This window comes from Balaenoptera acutorostrata, chromosome 20 (genome assembly GCF_949987535.1).
Source record: "Balaenoptera acutorostrata chromosome 20, mBalAcu1.1, whole genome shotgun sequence".
NCBI lineage: Eukaryota > Metazoa > Chordata > Mammalia > Artiodactyla > Balaenopteridae > Balaenoptera > Balaenoptera acutorostrata.
In genome coordinates, this window is record NC_080083.1 from 2,574,831 (window position 1) to 2,595,727 (window position 20,897).

The following is a 20,897-nucleotide window of genomic DNA, read 5'->3' on the forward strand; positions in this document are numbered from 1 at the left end:
CATCTGCCACTGTATAAATTTCTTCAAGAGCTGGGCTGAAAGGCAGAAATCTTGGAATCCTAGCATGCATCTGAATTTAGGCTTGGACATACTTTCCTGGGGCATATTTTGTGTTTAGTTTCCCTTTCATGACAGAAGAGATGAAGAGAAGCATCAATAAAATCAGGGGCCCATGTTTCCATATTAATATGAACCTGCTGGTCTTGGAGAGTCTCCCAGAGAGGCGGGGTGGGGGGGGGGGACCCGGCCACTGCTCACCCTTGGGACACAAGACACTGGCAGCAGCCACTCTTGGGAGCTCCCCCACTGCATAGATGCTGGTACTAGCGGGCCCCACTGCAGCACTATTCACAATAGCCAAGACATGGGAACAACCTCGGTGTCTACCAACAGGTGAAGGGATAAAGAAGATGTGGTATATATACACAATGGACTATTATTCACCCATAAAAAAAGAATGGAATCTCATCATCTGCAACAATATGGATGGACCCTGAGGGCATTACTTTAAGTGAAGTCAGATGGAGAAAGACACATACCGGTGGCTCTCACTTATGTGTGGAATCTTGAAAGAAAGACAGGAAGGGAAGGAAAGAAGTAAAGGAAGGTAGGCAAGAAAGAAAGGAAGGAAGGAAAGGAAGGAGAGAAAGGAAGAAAAGGAAAGAAAGGAAGGAAAGAGGGGAAAGAAGGAAGGAGGAGAGGGGAGGGGAAGAAACAGGAGCTGGTAGATGCAAGAACAGACTGGTGGTGGCAGGGGCAGGGGGGGAGATGGACCAAATGGGTGAATAGTCAAAAGGTACAAACTTCCAATTATAAAATAAATAAGTCATGGAGATGTAAAGTACAGCTTGGTAACTATGGTTAACAACACTGTACTGTATATTTGAAAGTTGCTAAGAGAGTAGATCTTAAAAGTTCTCGTCACAAGAAAAAAAATTCTGTAACTATATGTAGTGATGGATGGTTAACTAGCCTTATTGTGGAGATCTTTTTGCAATACATTCAAATATAAAATCATTATGTTATACACCTGAAACTAATATAACGTTGCATGTCAATTTTTTTTACCTCAATTTTTTAAAAATTGAGAACTACTAGGAAAAAGATACAAATCCAAAATCATAGTGGTAATTGATAAGTTACATACAAAAATGAGAGAAGATATGGATGATTTTTTTTAAGTAGAGAATATATACTCTTCTCAAGTATGCCCAGAGTATTTTTATGAAATCGATCATCATCTAGGCCAAAATTCAAGAACCAATTATTTCAAAAGACTGGGTATTAGAGACCATACTCCCTGGCCACAATAAAGTTAGAAATCAAATAACCAAAAATAGTCAAGAAAACATTATATATAAGAAATTTAAAAGAACACTTTTATTAATACAGGAGTTGAAAAGGAAACCAGGATGGATAATAAAATGCATTATAAATTAAAGCTTGCTGAATGAAGCTAAAGTAGTGCATAGGGAGAAGGGGGAAGAAAAAACTGAAAAGTTAATGTTTACAAATTATAAAAGAGCAGAATAAAATCAAAGAGGAAATAAGAAGCAGAAACTGATGATACAGAAGATACAACTATATTCCCCAAAATGAGGGAAAAAACTATCTCCAGAAGAAATAGAAGTGAATGTTTTTAAATTGAATCACTAATTTAAAAATACTTTTTACACAAAAAATACCTAATAGATCCAGCTGATTTTACCAAATAATTACAATCTTAAACTATTTCAGAGTTTAGAAAGGTTATGACATTAGCATGATCTGTTACCAAACCAGACAAGAACCATATAAGAAAAGAAAATGACAGGCTTATCTATCTCACAAATAAGATACAAAAATCCCAAAATAAATACTGGTAAGTCAAGTCCAGCAATTTATTAAAAATAGATAATACATCATGACTAAGTTAGGTTAAACGTAAAAATCCACAGGTGATTTAACACTAGAAAAATAACTGATGTCATTCATCCTATTAATATATTTTAAAGGAGAATAATTAGATCAACAAACTTATGCAGAAAAAGCATTTGGTGAACTTCAATGTCCCTCATGATTAAATTCTCAGCACACTGGACCAGATGGGAATTTCCCAATCTGAGGAAGGATGTCTATAATACTGACATCATAACCAGTGGTAGTAAAAAGTAAAAGGCATTCCTGAAAAAGCAGAAAAGAACAAGAATAACCACTTTCAATGTTGCACTGCAGGGTTTTTTTTTTTTAAGTTTTTTTTGATGTGGACCATTTTAAAAGTCTTTATTGAATTTTGTTACAATATTGCTTCTGTTTTATGTTTTAGTTTTTTGGCTGCGGAGGCATGTGGGATCTTAGCTCCGAGACCAAGGATCAAACCCGCACCCCCTGCACTAGAAGGCAAAGTCTTAACCACTGGACCGCCAGGGAAGTCCCAATGTTGTACTGCAGTCTTAAGCAGAGCAATAAGGCAACAGAAAAGTAAGGAAAAGGTTTAAGAACTGGAAAGAAAGAAACAACTGTCTTTTTTTTTTTTTTTTTTTTACTGTTGATACGACCATTACCTACACAGAAAACCCAAAAAAATCTACAAATAAGTAATTAACATTACAAGGATAATTTAGGGAGGTTGCTGGCATATATTAAAAAAAAAAAAGACTGCAGATAAACAACAAGGAGCTACTGTATAGCACAGGGAACTATATTCAATATCTTGTAATAACCTATAATGGAAAAGAATATGAAAAAGACCATATATATATGAATCACTTTGCTGTACACCTGAAACTAATGCAACATTGTAAATCAACTATACTTCAATTTTTTAAAAAAAAGTTATTCTAGCATGTGAAAAAAAAACTGCAACAGTTAGAAGAAATATAATTTTTGAAAAGATATTATTAACAATAGCATCAAAAATATAAAGCCCCTAGAGTTGAATCTAACACAAGGCATATAAAAGAAAGTAATAAAACATGAAAGCCCTCCTAAATAGACAGATATACCACAGCCACGGACTGGAAGACTCATTAACATAAAGGTACCATCATCCTGGAACTGATTTCTGTATTACATATGATTCCAGTGAAAATTACAGAAAGATATTTTGGAAAACTGAAAAATATGATTCTAAAAGTTATATGAGATGGTAAAAAACTTTTAAAAAGCTAAATCATGCCCACAGAAGTGGGGTTTGCCTCACTGGAAAAAAAAAGAATAAAGCTCTAGTAATCAGAAGGATATCTATTATATTTCTGCATCAATACCACAAAGAACACAAAGACCACAAAGCCCAGAAATCAATCCATATACAGATGCAAACCTGAATTATAATAGAGCTAAAAGTGTAGAACAGTTGGAAAAGGATGAACTTTTTAATTATCAATACAGGGAAAAAAATGAATATTGACCCCTAACTTGAGGCAGACACAAAAATTCAATTTCTGGTGGATTAAGAATAATGTGATGAGGGCTTCCCTGGTGGCGCAGTGGTTAAGAATCCGCCTGCCAATACAGGGGACACGGGTTCGAGCCCTGGTCCAGGAAGATCCCACATGCCACGGAACAACTAAGCCCATGCACCACAACTACTGAGCCTGCACTGTAGAGCCCACGAGCCACAACTACTGAGCCCACGCGCCACAACTACTGAAGCCCGTGTGCTTAGAGCCCATGCTGCGCAACAAGAGAAGCCACCGCAATGAGAAGCCCGCACACCAAAAACGAAGAGTAGCCCCCGCTCACAACTAGAGAAAGCCTGCGCACAGCAACAAAGACCCAACACAGCCAAAGATAATAAATAAAAATAAATTGTAAAAAAAAGAATAATTTGATGAGAAAACTATAAAACTTTTAAAAAGACAATATAAGTAAACTCTTTTAATGGTCCCAGGGTAGTCTCATATAAAATCTACAGAAATTCTGTTCACCAAAAATACTGACCTAAATGTAAGAGCTAAAACTACAAAACTCCAAGAAAAAAACATAGGTATAGGGGCTTCCCTGGTGGCGCAGTGGTTGAGAATCTGCCTGCCAGTGCAGGGGACACGGGTTCGAGCCCTGGTCCAGGAAGATCCCACATGCCGCGGAGCAACTGGGCCCGTGAGCCACAATTACTGAGCCTGCGCGTCTGGAGCCTGTGCTCCGCAACAAGAGAGGCCGCGATAGTGAGAGGCCCACGCACCGCGATGAAGAGTGGCCCCCGCTTGCTGCAACTAGAAAAAGCCCTCGCACAGAAACGAAGACCCAACACAGCCATAAATAAATAAATAAATAAATAAAATTCAAAAAAAAAAAAAGAAAACATAGGTATAAATCTTTGTCACCTTGGATTATGCAACTTGGATTAAGGTTCTTAGATATGACACCAAAAGCGCAAGTGATGAAAGAAAAAATAAACTGGACTTCATCACAATTAAAAACTTTCTGCCCCAGTATGACTCTGTCCTGCTCAGCTGTCCTCTGAAAGGAAGTCACTTATCTCCGTCCACCTTCTCTCCCACCTAAGTGTGTGCCCCTGAGGCCCCAGAACTATCTTTTAGTTGTCAACTGAAGACCAACAAAGATTATCACTTCAAAGTGGAGAGTGATGAAAATGAGCGGTTATCTTTAGGAAGGGTCAGTTTCGGGGCTGGTGCAAAGGATGAAGTGCACACCCTTGAAGCAGAGGCAGCCTAAGCAAAGCAGCCCTGGCAAGGCTGAGAACGTCTGTACGGCCAATGGCTTCCCTGGGGGGCTCTGAAACAATACTACGTGTGGTCTAAAAGTAGTTCAGGGCTTGTACTTATCAGTGGACAGCACTTAGAAGATGCAGAGTAAGAAGATGAAGAAGAGGAGGACGTGAAACCCCTAAGTATATCTGGAAGTGGTAGCAAGGTTCCACAGAAAACAAGCAAAACTTGCTGATGAAGGTGAAGAGGAAGCTGAAGAAAAAGCTCCAGCAAAGAAATCTATGTGATACTCCAGCCAAAAAGGCATAAAATCAAACCATAATGGAAAAGACTCAAAACCATCAAATACCAAGAGCAAAAAAGTCAAGAATCCTTCCCAAAAACAGAGGGAAAAAAAAAAAGAAAAAGAAAAAGAAAAAAAAACCTCCTAAAACACCAAAAGGACCTAGTTCGGTAGAAGACATTAAAGTAAAAATGCAGGCAAGTCTAGGAAAAAGCACAATGAACAGTCCTGGTAAATTAAGACAGGGAGAGAGGAAAAGGAAAGACGAATACAAAGGAGAGTCCAAACTGAGTCTCATTAGCAATCCAGACGAAGTCTTCTATTTTAATCTCAATCCCCGTTCCTGACTTTCCAGCCACCCACACCCCTCTCCAGGCTAGAAGCAATCTCACTCTTGATTTCCTACAGCACTTTCGTTTGACTGCTGTGATTCAGTGAATCTTATACCTTGCCTTCTATTACTTATTCATTTGATTTACCTCTTTGACCATGTTTTAATCACTTTTGTATCTCCCTAGATGCTCAATAAATATTTGAATGAATCAAATAGAGGAAATAACGGTTTTGTACATCAACGAATACTATCAGGAAAGTAAAAAGACAACCCACAGAATGAGAAAAAATATTTGCAAATCATACATCTGAGTATGTAGAATATATAAAGAACTCTTACAACTCAACAATAAAAAGACAACCCAGCTAAAAAAGAAATGGGCAAAGGATCTGAATGAACATTTCTCTAAAGAAAATATGCAAATGGCCAACAAGCACATAAAGAGATGTTCATCATTGGTTACTAAGAAAATGAAAATCAAAACCACAATGAGATACCACTTCACATTTACTAGGATAGCTATTTTTAAAAAAACCAACAACAAATGTTGACAAGGAAGTAGAGAAGGTGAAACCCTCCCTCATACACTGCTGGTGGGAATTCAAAATGACAGCCACTTTGGAAAACAGTTTGGCAGTTCCTCAAAACTTTAAACAGAGATTTGCCATGTGACCCTGCCAATTCTACTTCTAGTATATATCCAAGAGAACCAAAAAAACATGTCCACACAAAAACTAGTGTGTCCTAGCAGCACTATTCATAACATCCCAAAGTGAACACAACCTAAATGCCATCAACTAATGAACGGATAAACAAAACATAGTATATCCATGCAATGGGAATTTTGTGCTGATACAAGATACAGCATGGATGACTCTTGAAAACATGCTAAATAAAAGGAGTCAAAATGTCACATATTATGATTCTATATTTATCTGAAATGTCCAGAATAGGCAAATCCATATATAGAGAGAAGAGGTTTATAGTTGCCAGGGGCTGGGGGGGAGAGGGAAATAGAGTAGCTGCTAAAAGATATGTGGTTCCTTTCTGAAGTGATAAAAATGTTCTGGAAATATATAATGATGACAGTTGCACAATTTTATGAATACATAAAAGCCACTGAACTGTACACTTTAAAAGTGTACACTAAAGTGTACACTTTAACTGTACACTTTCTTAATTTCAAAAAAAAAAATCCTCCCCCCCACCCCCCCAAAAATTGAAATGACGAGCCACAAATTAGGAGACACGTGCTATACACATACCTGACAAGAGGCTTCAGGAAACACTAAACATAAGAAAATGACAAAGTAACCATCCACATAAGGCACACAACCCATAAACAAATGAAAACAAGCTGTCTCATTCCTCATCAGAGAAATGCAAATCAAAACTATTTCACATCCACGTGAAGGCAAGAACATGCACAAACTGGAACGTGAACACACTGCCAGTGGGAGTATAAATGGTGCTGCCATCTCAGCAGATGCGAACACATGCACACGATCAGGCCACAGAACGCCATTCCTGGGCACACGTCCTAGAAAATCTGTCTACACGTGAACCAAAAACATAGCACCATGTGTGGAATAGCAAGAAACTAGAAACAACACATCCAGTAAGAGCCAACACGGAACAGACAAATAAGTTTTGCTATCTGGAATCATAAAACCAGACAATACCACAAGAAAATGAATGGATGAAACTAAGGAAACTAACCACAAAAATAAGCAAGTCACAGAACATACAAGGCATGATTTCCTTTACGTAAAGTTAAAAATATGGGAAGTTCAACATTCTCTTGTTTAGTGAGACAAACATACATTCTGAGAATGTATTAAGCAGTAAAATCAAACACTTACTTGTTTCTTTTTCAGTTTAAGGATCTGCTGTTCTACTTTTGCAATTTCTCGATCTACACGATCCATACTCTGTATTAACTCTTCCTTTGAAAGTTTTGAAGGTGAAGCATTTTGATCATCTCCACATGGTTGCCCAGAGATTGGAGAGGAAGGAGCTTCATGTTTGACTCCAAATGCTGGATCCTTTAAGGAAGAAAATCAAGAACAAATGATTTCTCACTAACAGCCAATGTCAGCTGCAAGATCCTCTTAACTGAAAAAAGTGAATTTTAAAGCTTAGCAGAGCGATGTGTGCTCTCTGTAGATGGCAGTCCTACGGTAGCAATTTTCTCCCTCCCTCCCTTTCTCTCTCTCACACACACACAAACCCACACCACTGCTGTTTATAGTTTAGACATATCATTCACAATTTGGAAGATCCTAAAAGCTATCCAGAATGAGGTGGCTAAGTGGCTAACCAGCCTTTAGTACAACGATACTGAGACTTCTAATTTCTGCAGAAATAATAACGCAATCACAGCAAAGGAAGATACCAATTCCTCAGCCATTTCCTCGTAATGGCACTCCAAAAGGTCTGAACATGCATGCCCTGTGTGCCCACCCAACGTAACAGCTATGATATGGCTGTTCCTATCAAAAAGTTTTTAGACTTTCCAAGGGCCAACAGTGAGGTACAGAAGTCCAAGAAATGATCTAGAAGTTTTGTTGCTACAGTCACCCAGGCCTACCTTCATAAAGGGCAACCAAGCCTGCCCACCCTATATCGCACATAACATCTCTTCAGCCTAATATATCATCCCACTCCAGCTCCAAACCAGCAGGGGACTACAACAGATTGAAGGCCCCTCCACCCAAAACCTATCACCCCATCAACACACACATGCACGCATGCACACACACACATACAGCCTACTAATCTCCAGTCTAAAGTGAAGATATAAGCAACACTGTAGAGCACATAAATTTTAGGTTAAGGTACTAGTTTTCTTTAGGGTATAAGAAGCCTAGAATGAGCATAGTTCCTAGGACTATAGAGCCCTCAATGTATTAAATAAGATTAATTAACTGTGAGAAATCAGTAGTTCTAACCAAGAATGTACTTAATTATACCTGGATAGTTGTTCCAAAACACCTTGGAACAGAGATTTCAACTAAAACATAACATGTATATTCCTGAAAAGTCTGATATTCTGTAATAGTATAGTTAAATATAAGACTTCTGGGGAAAATAGGATTATGGTTATTACTTAAACTTTGCAAGCAGAGCATTAGCAAAAACAACAGCGATCCTAACAGAAGTAATAATATTGTTAAAGCTCCAATATCATTTGCATTTAGACTACAGTCAATTCTTTGGTAGCCATAAACCCTATAGTTTACGCTTCCTTTGTTAATCCTTGAGGTCATTTGCTTCCAGTAGAAAATAGTATGTTTCATCAAAATAAAAATCAGATTTGGGGTATAAAGATTTTTAGCAACCTTTAAAAACAAAAAAGTACAGGAGAAAATGTCTTTGCAGTTTCTTTTCAACATTCCAATCTTCATTAGTTAGCTTAACATTGAAAAGCAGAGCAGTTCATGAATTAACTAAGCCAGCTACTACCTGCACTAAATGAAAACTAAATGCAGACTTTTCAAATCTTTTTAAGGTCTTCATCTATCTCAAAGGCTATTTCTTAATTATGAGGCAGTTTGATCCTGAGAGCCTGAAAACATTCATGTGCAGGGAACAATCATTCACGAATCTTTAGGACTTCCATGTTATATTCATATCATTCTCTTACATATGCATATGAGCTAATTTGTGTTACATAACACGTGTAACAGCAAAACAGATTATATTTCGATTCAGCAGATTTTGAAAATGCTCCTCAGGTGATCTGATCCGTGCCCTAAGAACTACTATTACAAATCAGTATTTTCCACTGACTTCTTCTCTAGTTAAATATTTAACAAAAAACAAATTCCTTGAGTGCCTATTATATGACAGGCACTAGGTAGAGTGGTGAACAAAACAGGCATGATGCTCGCCTTCAAGGAGTTTATAATTTTGTATTGGAACATTCTGATAGTAATTTGAGGGAAGAAGCTAAGATTCCTACCTCACATCTTATATCACAATGAAAGCCAAATAATAGCAAACATTTATATGAGATTTATTAGCAAATCACAAGAAGCCTCAAACAAACAAAAAAAGGCATTCACATTATCTTGCGCTCAGGAAAGCCAACAGCAAAAGACATTTAAAAAAAAAAAAAAGACTGATGAATCAAAATAAAAAACAATTTTCTCTTCATCAAAATTGAAATAAAAAATTTAAAAGGCAGATGGAAAAAATCATTTGCAAAATGTGAACTCTAACAACTCAATATAAAATAAAAAACACACCAACAGAAAAATGAGCAATAGACATGAAAAAGCAATTCATAAAACAGGAAAAATAAACAAATGAAAAAATGTCAAATTTTACTAACAAGCAAATAAATGCAAGTTAAAAATTTATCAAACAATGACTTTTTAAAAAACAGTAAATATGTGGTATCAGTAAGGGCACACAAGACCTGGGAGCCCTCATACCGTGCTATCAGGGACAAGAACTGGTTCTCCTCCTTTGCAGGGCAATCTGGATACACCCATGAAAACCTTAAAATATGCCAACTCTGGTCTCTAATTACTTACACTAACAGGAATTTACCTTAGGGAAATAAACAAGACTGTATACCAAAAAAATCAACCTAGGGACTTCCCTGGTGGTCCAGCGATTAGGACTCCGCACTTTCACTGCCCAGGGTGAGGGCTCGATCCCTGGTCAGGGAACTAAGATCCCGCAAGCCGCACAGCGCAGCCACAAAAAAAAACAAACACAAAAATCAACCTAAAGAAAATATGTCATTGTTCTAATGAGCAAACAGGTAACCTACATGTGTGGCAATTAAATAAATTACTTTATACCCATATATGGAATATGACTAAAAATAAAATTGTAAACTTAACGACACAAAAAGTATGTATTTAAGCAAAAATAAAGTTATATACAATATACAAAGCGAGCACATTAAAATATGCACAATTAACAACAATTTCTAACTGGTGAGACTGTAACTTTTTCCTTCAAACTTATCTAATTTAATCTTTCTATAAATGATACACCTGGGCTTAACAACATTAAAAAAAAGAAAAAAACTAACAGATGCTAATTCTTTCAAAATCCCTACTTCTAAAAAAAGGAAAGTCACGATTTACAACTTAGGGGGGTGGGAAAAGAGCAGGACTAGGGGTCAGAGGTCATGGGTTCTCATTCCAACTCAGGAGGCTCAACCTAGGTCACTTAATTTTTCTTAACATCTGTCTTCTCTACTATAAAATGGAAATCAGCTGTACTCTGATCCAACATAACACATTATTTAAATGGATGAAATTTTAAGATCTCTTTCTGCCAAAAAAATCTATAGCTATAAATTACCTTTGTGGTCATTTATTCAGCCTTGGAAGAAGACCTTTATTCACTGTATTTCTTTCTTTCTTTCCTTCTTTTTTAAATGTTTCAAACATTTCTTATAAACCCATAGACTATAATACAGATCCTTCATATAGTGAAGCAGGTCTCAATATTCCTAGAAGCTTAGTTCATTTCTAGCTTATCACAAAGAGCTTTCCCCACCCAACTTATTATTTTGAATATTTTCAAATTTACATAAGAGTTGAAAGACTAGTATAATGGACACTCAATATCTTCATCTAGATTCACTAGCTGTAACATTTTGCTGTATTTGCTTTGTCTCTATACACATGCACACACCTACCTTTTTTTTTTCCAGTTGATCTATTTGAAAATAAACTGCAAACATATTCACTATCTTTTAAATCATTTCTCACTGCATAAAAACTCAAAGAAAATGTGTATTTATTTATCTGATATCAGGGTGGACAGGGCCATTAGCCATAAAGGCAAATAAACTTTATGGGAAAGATATCTGATAACAAAAAGGCAGGGGTAAGAGATATGAACATATGATAGTAAAGGGGTTAACACTTTATTGTTAAAAGTGTTTTAAAGAATTAGTTTATTCTTTCTAAAACAAATATTTATTCAGTACCTACTAAGTGCCAGGTACTTCCTAATCTGAAGATTTAATGACAAGCAAAATAGACAGTTAAATATGATAAACTCAGCAACAAAATAAGGGCATAATACAGGAAGATGCATTTCACAAAAGAAAGGCAAATAACAATAAACATAAGAGAAAAAGAGGTTTGATCTTAATAGAACCTTCTCATAAATCCACAATACACACTGTTTGAAATGTCACGAGATATAGCTACATATTAAAAGTTAACAGTTACCTCTAAGACAGAGAATTATAGATAACTTTTTTCCTCTGTATTTGCAAGAACATATTTTTTACATAAATTAGAAAAAGAAACTTTCTTTAAAAATTATAAGCACAATTAAACCTGACCTAAAACGTGTCTTCTCCTATGCAGTAAGTTAATAAACTGCAACTGAATTTAAGGGTATTATTTAAAATTTAATTTAAATTTAACAGAACTGTGGTAGTCTTGAGTCTGACCACATTTTACAGCCCAACAAGCCGATATAAAATGCTTGAGATTTAACAGCAATTGAACGTCATTCAACAGCAGTTTTTCTTTACAGCAGTCCTCGGATTGTTTTCATTTACCAAAAAGTTAAAAGTACTGACTTTAAAAGTCTGGAGTATTAAGTCTGTGGTTTTTAGTTTTGTTTAACAAAATTTTTACTTTCCCATAGCACTAACCTTTAGAGACTGGCATAACTGGACTTTCTTTTAGGCGCTGTGCCTGAATATGGCTAAACAAACATTTCAGACCGACAACTCCACAGGGTAAGAGAACAAATATTTACCTTCTTAGCATCTGCAGAAGACCTCAACCCTTCTGGCAGCGTGTGCACTAAAGGTAAGACCGCAGCGCTGACCCGCTGGAAATGGGAATCAGAAACCTGCTCCAGACGTGGGCGCTTGGATTCCAGTGAATCATGATCCACCGGGGAAGGGCCTGGGTGAAACTGCTCATATCCAGTTCTCCTTTCTTGAGGCCTAATACATACAAAGAAAATAATCACTTGAAAATGTTTAAGTGATGCACAACTTCCTGCTAACATCCCTGGTTGAACTTTGAAATAAAAGAAAAGTTATGCTCACTTCCAAGTGAATTCCCTCACCCCAGGAGAATATATACCTCACTATAAAGTACTATTAAACTTAAATTCTGATAGGAAAAGTTTCTTCAGGGGAGGTGGGAGTAGAGGTGATAAAGTAGTGAAAGATGTAACAGAAGATTTCAACTTGCAGAAAATCTGAAGTTGCTGAAAAATATCCATAAAGTATTTTTAAACCTATGCCATAATAACTGAATATAATCTAGACTAGCAGAGCCACCGTTTTCAACCAATAATAAAAGCAAGCAGAAAAAAAAAAAATAATAACAAATTTCCCAGCAACTGCCACATGGAAAGATAAATGACTCGAGTTGTGAGGTATTATTAAGACTTAAAAACAAGTCTCTTGAGTGGGAATGCAACAGTACTTTGAATACATAATTCTGACTCCTAAAACATGTATTTTGTCTAGTTTCCCCAAGTACCTAAGTATCCTGAAGGTCAGGAATCTGTTTTTAATTTCTCTACATGATATACTGTATAGAGTACTATGTATGGGTGTTTGTTAATTTGACTTTGCATTTTCTACCGAAGTATTTACAGAAGCGACATCTTACCTATGGCCAAGCTTTAAACGAATGTCTCACAAAACAACTTTTAATTGAAAAGTTAATCATGGGGTTTCGTTTTTAGGATAGATGATAAAATAAACCCTGAGGTCTACAATTTTATTATACTTCAAAAATATGAAATCTCATTCAAGACATAAGACCCCATTGTCTCCTTAAAATTCACAATGATGTCACAAAAAATACTGGAGTAGGAAGCTTCAAGAGTAAGACAAGGATGCTTGTTTTTGCCACTTCTTTTCAATATAGTATTGGGAGTTCTTATCAGAATATTAGGCAAGAAAAGAGAGAAAAGGCATCCAAATTAAAAAAGAAGAAGTATTTCTATTTGCAGATGACACAATCTCATATGTAGAAAACTCAAAAGAATCCACAAAAAAAATGTTAGAGCTAATAAATGAACAGAGCAAAGTTACAGGGTAAAAAAAAAAAATCAACATGCAAAAATCAGTTTTATTTCTATACACTGGCAATGAACAATCTGGACATGAAATTAAAAAAACAATTCCAGGACTTCCGTGGTGGCGCAGTGGTTAAGAACCCGCCTGCCAATGCAGGGGACAAGGGTTCAAGCCCTGGTCCAGGAAGATCCCACATGCCACAGAGCAACTAAGCCCGTGCGCCACAACTACTGAGCCTGTGCTCTAGAGCCCGCGAGCCACAACTACTGAGCCTGCATGCTACAAGTACTGAAGCCCGAGTGCCTAGAGCCCATGCTCCGCAACAAGAGAAGCCACCACAATGAGAAGCCCGCGCACTGCAACTAGAGAAAGCCTGTACGCAGCAACGAAGACCCAACGCAGCCAAAAATAAATAAATTTATTTTTAAAAAATAATAATAATTAAAAAAAAAAAAAACTAATACCGTATGATGGTGTGGCCACTTTGTAAACAGTCTGGTAGTTTCCCAAATGGCAAACAAAAAAACTACCATGTAATCAGCAATCCTACTCCTAGGTATATGACCAAGAAAACGGAATATATAGATAGCCACAGAAAAATCTGTGCTTGAAAACAGCTATCAACTGATGAATAGAAAAATAAAATGTGGTATTTCCAAAACAAACAAACAACAAAAAAAAACAGATTTTCATACTAAAGTATCTCTGTAGCCTTTTAGACTTAAAATTCCCTACATTTTACTGACTTTCATCAGCTCTTAGTATCATCTTTAAATAGCTTTAAAACAAGTTTATCAAATGAATTTTTTATTGAAATGTACCTAATCATTTTAATTTTTTAAAAAAGATAACCCCTCTCCCCGCCGGCCGGGGGCGCTCTAGATGCTGCACGGAGACCCTCTGCACCCCTGCGAACATGGCGCTGCGAATGGTGCGGAACGTGCGGGCCACGGTCTGCAGCCTGCGCGCCATCTCTGCGCCCAACGCGCCCTGCCCGCCGCGGCCCTGGGGACTGCGGGCGGGCGCCGCGCACCGGACCCGCTCTGCTGTCGGGTCGTAAATTCAAACATGAATGGGTAACAACAGAAAACGGTGTTGGAACAGTGGGAATCAGCAATTTTGCACAGGAAGCTTTGGGAGATGTTGTTTACTGTAGTCTGCCTGAAGCTGGGAGAAAATTGAACAAGAGGAATTCGGTGCTCTGGAAAGTGTGAAAGCTGCTAGTGAACTCTATTCTCCTCTATCAGAAATAGCTGAAATTAATGAAGCTCTAGCAGAAAATCCAGGACTTCTCAACAAATCTTGTTATGAAGATGGTTGGCTGATCAAGATGACCCTCAGTAACCCTTCAGAACTAGATGAACTAATGAGTGAAGAAGCATATGAGAAATACATAAAATCTATTGAGGAGTGAAAATGGAACCCCTAAATAAAGTAGTTGAAACAACTTAATCTAGCATAGTTGTCTTAAATTAGTGGTGGATAGATTTTTAAAAAGCAACTTTTAGCAAAAGAAACTACTCACAACAGTGTTGCCTGAAGAAAATACCCCTTAACTTCCTAATGATTTCAGATAAACACTATGCATCTTTTTCACAACACGCTGTGATTTTTAGTTATAATGAATAGAATATGTAATATTCAGTTATAATATTCAGAATTCCTGAAATTATCTGTGGTAAAACTAGTTATAAAAATTATCTGGGGCTTCCCTGGTGGCGCAGTGGTTTAGAGTCTGCCTGCCAGTGCAGGGGACACGGGTTCGAGCCCTGGTCTGGGGGGATCCCACGTGCCGCGGAGCAACTAGGCCCGTGAGCCACAACTACTGAGTCTGCGCGTCTGGAGCCTGTGCTCCGCAACAAGAGAGGCCGCGATGGTGGGAGGCCCGCGCACCGCGATGAAGGGTGGCCCCCGCTTGCCGCAACTGGAGAGAGCCCTCGCACAGAAATGAGGACCCAACACAGCCAAAAATAAAAATAAAAAATAAACTATGTTCCTTTAAAAAAAAAAAATCTAATTCAAGGATAACATTGTTATCTTAACCTTATATAATATTGTAACTTGCTTACAGTCATCCCTGGATTTGGGTCAAAATATACTCAGTGAACTTGCCACTGGAAATAAATGGCAGTGGAGAAAAGTTTGTTAGTTGTACAGTGTCCAATGAAGAACATTACTATCTTAATTTTGCAGTACACTGTGTTTGCTGGTGCTATTTTTATACAGTGAAGCAACAGCCTTGCAGGAAAATAAGAAACAGTTTAATAATAAAATATTCAACTTCTTAAAAAAAAAAGATAACCCTCATTTAGGGGAAATATGTCATAAACTTCATAGCTATTCAAAATAGTGGCCCACAAAGACCATCTAGAATTACATCAATTTATTTTATTTATTCCCACCTAAGGAAGGCTGTTGTCTGAAACAAAATTAATTTCACTTAAATTTAAAAATGTATAAATATGATTTGGCCTCTTGTTGCTCAAGGGAAAACCAATTATCTGAGTTTCAGTGAATCTTTTCTTTTTTTTTTTAAAGTATTTATTTATTTATTTATTTATGGCTGTGTTGGGTCTTCGTTTCTGTGCAAGGGCTTTCTCTAGTTGTGGCAAGCGGGGGCCACTCTTCATCGCGGTGTGCGGGCCTCTCACTATCGCGGCCTCTCTTGTTGCGGAGCACAGGCTCCAGACGCGCAGGCTCAGTAATTGTGGCTCACGGGCCCAGGTGCTCCACAGCACATGGGATCTTCCCAGACCAGGGCTCGAACCCGTGTCCCCTGCATTGGCTGGCAGATTCTCAACCACTGCGCCACCAGGGAAGCCCTCAGTGAATCTTTTATAATATCTGAAACTACCTCAGTTGTTCTGTATCTGCTATCTAAATATCCAAATACTCTAAAATGCTATTTGGACTAATTTTTCCAATGAAATCTATAAAACATGATGAATGACATTCACACAGAAATGACTCTTACATTTTATAAGTGCTGTGTTTATAAAATGATAAACATTTGCTAACAAAAAAATTCCTGGAATATATAACAGAACTAAACAGCAAATCACCCCAAATCCCACCACATAGAAACAACTATAATTAGGGGTGAATATCATTCCCAGACATCATTTTTATGTATGGATGTATGGATATACAGGCAAAAATAAAACAGAAGAATCACCATATTTTTTAAATACAGAATATTTGGTTTATTTTTATACAGATATGTATATGAGAAAAAAAATGAAATGAAATGAAGGAACTGCTATATTCCACGTCAACACTCCTTTAGCGTAAGAAATCAGTTCCTAAAAAATTCTTGCTAAAGGGTTAGGAAAATAATTATGAAGAGCATTAATTAAAATTATGATTTTAATTTTTTAACCTAATATATTTCCATTTTAGAAGTCATCAAATCACTCCAGGCACAGTTTTCTTTTTTTAAAGATAAATTATTTATTTATTTATTTATTTTTGGCTGCGTTGAGTCTTAGTCGCCGCACGCAGTCTTTCTCTAGTTGCGACGAGCAGGGGCTACTCTTTGTTGCGGTGGCTTCTCTTGTTGCAGAGCGTGGGCTCTAGGCGTGCAGGCTTCAGTAGTTGTGGCATGTGGGCTCAGCAGTTGTGGCTCATGGGCTCTAGAGCACAGGCTCAGCAGTTGCGGAGTACGGGCTTAGCTGCTCCTGAGCATGTGGGATCTTCCCAGACCAGGGCTTGAACCCGTGTCCCCTGCATTGGCAGGCAGATTCTTAACCACTGCACCACCAGGGAAGTCTCCACACACACTTTTCAAATGCATACCTTTAAATATTCTCCCACTACTTATCGTACCTCTGATTTGGGGTACTTATTTTTACTTTGTCAAGATTTGGTACTGACATTCCGTTAAAGAACCATAATTCATCAAGATGTCTCATATGGACTTTCCACTTGAATGGGTTTATGGCTACTGTAGTCCTTTTACCACGGCTTCCATTCTTTGTTTGACTGGATTCCATCACGTAGAAATTCTTTAAGAAGCTTTAGATGCTCAGTGCGTTCATGTCTGAAAACGTCTGCTTGTTACTTTTAAACGTGTCTGATATAAATATTCTTGGATCTCAATTTCTTTTTCTCAGAACTTTGTAGCTATTGCTCTACTATTAATATCTTCTGTCAGATTCTTTTCCCCATATCAAGGACTTGTGTTTTGTTTCCTGGATTCCTGATTCTTTTACTTAGCCTTAAACTTTAATAATAACCAGGATCTGTCTCGATATTGATCATTCTGTGCAAATTTTTCTTGGAGCAAGGTATGTCCTATCAACCTATTGAGTTCTTCCTTCACTTTAAAGGGAAAATAAGTGGTTTTTTTTTAAAGTTATGAATATTATTTCCTTTCCTTTACCAGGTTCTCCACCTCAGAAACACATGTTCTTATGACATGTTGGATGATTTTAATTTGCCCTCCATATTTATCCACTTCTTTCTAATTGCTTTAATCTCTGTCCTTTTCTTCTGTATCCACTCTGATCATTTCTAGACCTTTCTTCCAAGACAAAGGACTGACTTTCAGCCACATCTATTTTATTCCTTGTTCCTTCTCACTTTATATATTGAATTTAAAATGGTGGTCTTGGGGGCACAGGAATGTCCAATCTTTCATTTTATCTGATATGTTTGCCTTATTTTGCTTTTGAATACTTCATTATTAATTTTACGTTCTACAGTGCACAGCACTCACGGGGCATGTTCTTTGTTTTTCATCTTCTTTACACACACGGGTCTTTGTTTTTGAAACACTGTATTGCTTTAATCTTCCTTTCCAGGAATATGTTTTCCCTGTTCATGGCATCCCTTACCCTCCTGCTCAGGCATACTATGAGAAACCCTTCCCAGACTCTCTCTTTGGTGTGGAATGGTGTGTGGGCGTTTTCCTTGCTCATCCCCACTTTGCCTGGAATGTGTCTGTCTACAGATGGAGGACTGGATATGGCTTTCTAAATACTTTTCTGGAAGTATATAGCCTGAGGAAACAGAAAAGTGGGGCAAATCAGGGGAAAACTCGGATGGGGCTGTGACAGCCTTTGCTAAGGATCCTGGTCCGCTCCACCAGCCACACAGGTAAACCAGTCCTGAGGGCTTTGGCTCAGCACTTTGGAAAGCGGCACACTCTAACTATCCTTCCTGCAGGATGGCATAATGGGGATTCCTAAGCCAACCGTTCACCACATCATCACCCCCACTCATGTCTTCCCAAATTAGGGAGCAATCATGAGAAATCCTACGACTACACTAACCTTCTTTCTTTCTTCAACACTGCTTCTTTGAGAGTAAAAGTAGGAACCAGGAGGCCAAGTTGTGCAATATTCTTCTCATTCCTTCCTTGAATGCCACTTTTCCAAGTTTATGGCAGTGGCTGTATCCTTTCCTTTTTTATGCAGGGTGCATTTTTAGCCCTTTTTAAAAAAAAACCATCTTTGTATATTTGCTAGATAGTAGAGGAGAGTGATCTGAATTCTCTCCACAACCTTCACCAAGAAATGCATTTTACAATGATTTTAAACATGGCAGAATAATTTTAAACCTTTTATCATCTTAAAACCTAAACAGTAATCATATTTTTAAAATAGGAAATCAGGTTCTTTACAAAACTGCTAAAACAAGGACTCAAGAAAGGTGATTTAATAAAGGTAGTTATTATACTTCAAAATCCTTTAGATGAAGAGTGAGAATGGAGTAAAAGACCGCAGAAATGGTAAGGACCCTGGAGAAAATGAGTACCTGCCATGGACGGGGCCAACATTACCTGACCAAATACTTACCCTTTGCAGACAATGCCATTATTATCCTCATTTTTACAGGTAGAAAACTAAGGTCTGAGAAGTCTAAATCACTGACTGGCAACCCTGTCTGCAAATGAGAATGACCTGGGCCCAATCCCAGAGACTCATTTAATTATTCTGGGATGGGACTTGGGAATCAAGCTTTTAAATCTCCCCAGGTGGTCCTAATATGCAGCCTGAATTGAGAACACCTGTTTACACAATGCTACAAAGTCCACAACAGCTGACCAGGATTCAAACCTAGGTCTACCTGACTGCCCACTACACAGCATTAACTCCGAACTCTGGAAACAAGTTTTTAAGAGTTTGTTAACTATTATGACAACTACTCCAAATGGTAAACAAATATAAAAGAGCTCAAAATATAAACTGTAAATGACCAGTCACAGCTTGGTTAATAAGATTACAAGTTAAATATAACAAAATTAAAGTAATAAAATAAATGACACAAGTTCAGTCCTGGATGGAAATGTAAAAGAAAGCCTGTTACCTGTCAGAACCTGGGTGAAACTCTGAAAGCAGGGAAGGTCGTCTGCGAAGCTGCTGCTGCTGCTGTTGCTGCAAGAGCTGGGAGGCCTGACTGACTTCGAGATGAGAAGAACGATAATCAGGGACTGCAAACTCCTAGTGGTAAAATAATCATAAATTAATTATTAACCAAGAAGTGAAAAGCATCATGAAACCAAACCAAGGACAAATGAACAAAGGCAGTTATGGTCCACTAAGTATGGAAAGAAGCAGCAATGATTTCAATCCTTCACTGATTTAACTCTTTCACATAACCTAAAACAATCAACATTAACTATATATCATTCAAAAGAATTCAAAATGAGATTTCCTGTTCAACCTATATATTTTTTTTAATTTTTAAAAATTGACTTATTTATTTATGGGGGCATTGGGTCTTCATTGATGCACGTGGGCTTTCTCTAGTTCCGGCGAGCGGGGGCTACTCTTGGTTGTGGTGCAGGGGCTTCTCATTGCGGTGGCTTCTCTTGTTGCAAAGCATGGGCTCTAGGCTCATGCGGGCCTCATTAGTTGCAGCACGTGGGCTCAGTAGTTGTGGCTCATGGGCTCTAGAGCGCAGGCTCAGTAGTTGTGGAGTACAAGCTTAGCTGCTCTGCAGCATGTAGGATCTTCCCAGACCAGGGCTCGAACCTGCAGTGGCAGGCGGATTCTTTTTTTTTTTAATAAATTTATTTATTTTATTTATTTATTTTTGGCTGCATTGGGTCTTTGTTGCTGCGTGCGGGCTTTCTCTAGTTGCGGCAAGTGGGGGCTACTCTTCATTGTGGTGCGCGGGCTTCTCATTGCAGTGGCTTCTCTTGTTGCAGAGCACAGGCTCTAGCCTCGCGGGCTTCAGTAGTTGTGGCACATGTGCTCAGTAGTTGTGGCTCGCAGGCTCTAGAGCGCAGGCTCAGTAGTCGTGGCACATGGGCTTAGTTACTACGCAGCATGTGGGATCATCCCGGGCCAGGGCTCGAACCCGTGTCCCCTGCATTGGCAGGCAGATTCTTAACCACTGCACCACCAGGGAAGCCCAACAGGCACATTCTTAACCACTGTGCTACCAGGGAAGTCTCAACCTATATTTGATTTATTCTTCTAATAACATATCACAATAACTCCTAATCTATATTATTCACGTAATAAGGTCTCAAACCCTTGTGTTCAATATGAAATCCTAAAAAGCATTCCTATCTTAAATTTTAAATGGATAAGCTGGAAGGGACACAGAAGCCATCTAGTTAAATCCACATATATTTACAAATGAAGAAAC

At 37.9% G+C, this 20,897-nt stretch overlaps 1 protein-coding gene across 14 annotated transcripts in view; it reads right to left on the minus strand.

The window, feature by feature from the left end:
* NCOR1 (nuclear receptor corepressor 1) overlaps positions 1 to 20,897 on the minus strand; it is a 147,772-nt gene that overhangs the window by 98,675 nt on the left and 28,200 nt on the right. For all 14 annotated transcript variants that reach the window (XM_057535237.1, XM_057535226.1, XM_057535236.1 and 11 more), the window contains exons 3-5: positions 19,608 to 19,741; positions 12,014 to 12,206; positions 7,129 to 7,311 (exon numbers count right to left, since the gene is read on the minus strand). In XM_057535237.1, the coding sequence (XP_057391220.1) occupies positions 7,129 to 7,311; positions 12,014 to 12,206; positions 19,608 to 19,741 (510 nt within the window). The remainder of the gene's footprint in view (positions 1 to 7,128; positions 7,312 to 12,013; positions 12,207 to 19,607; positions 19,742 to 20,897) is intronic.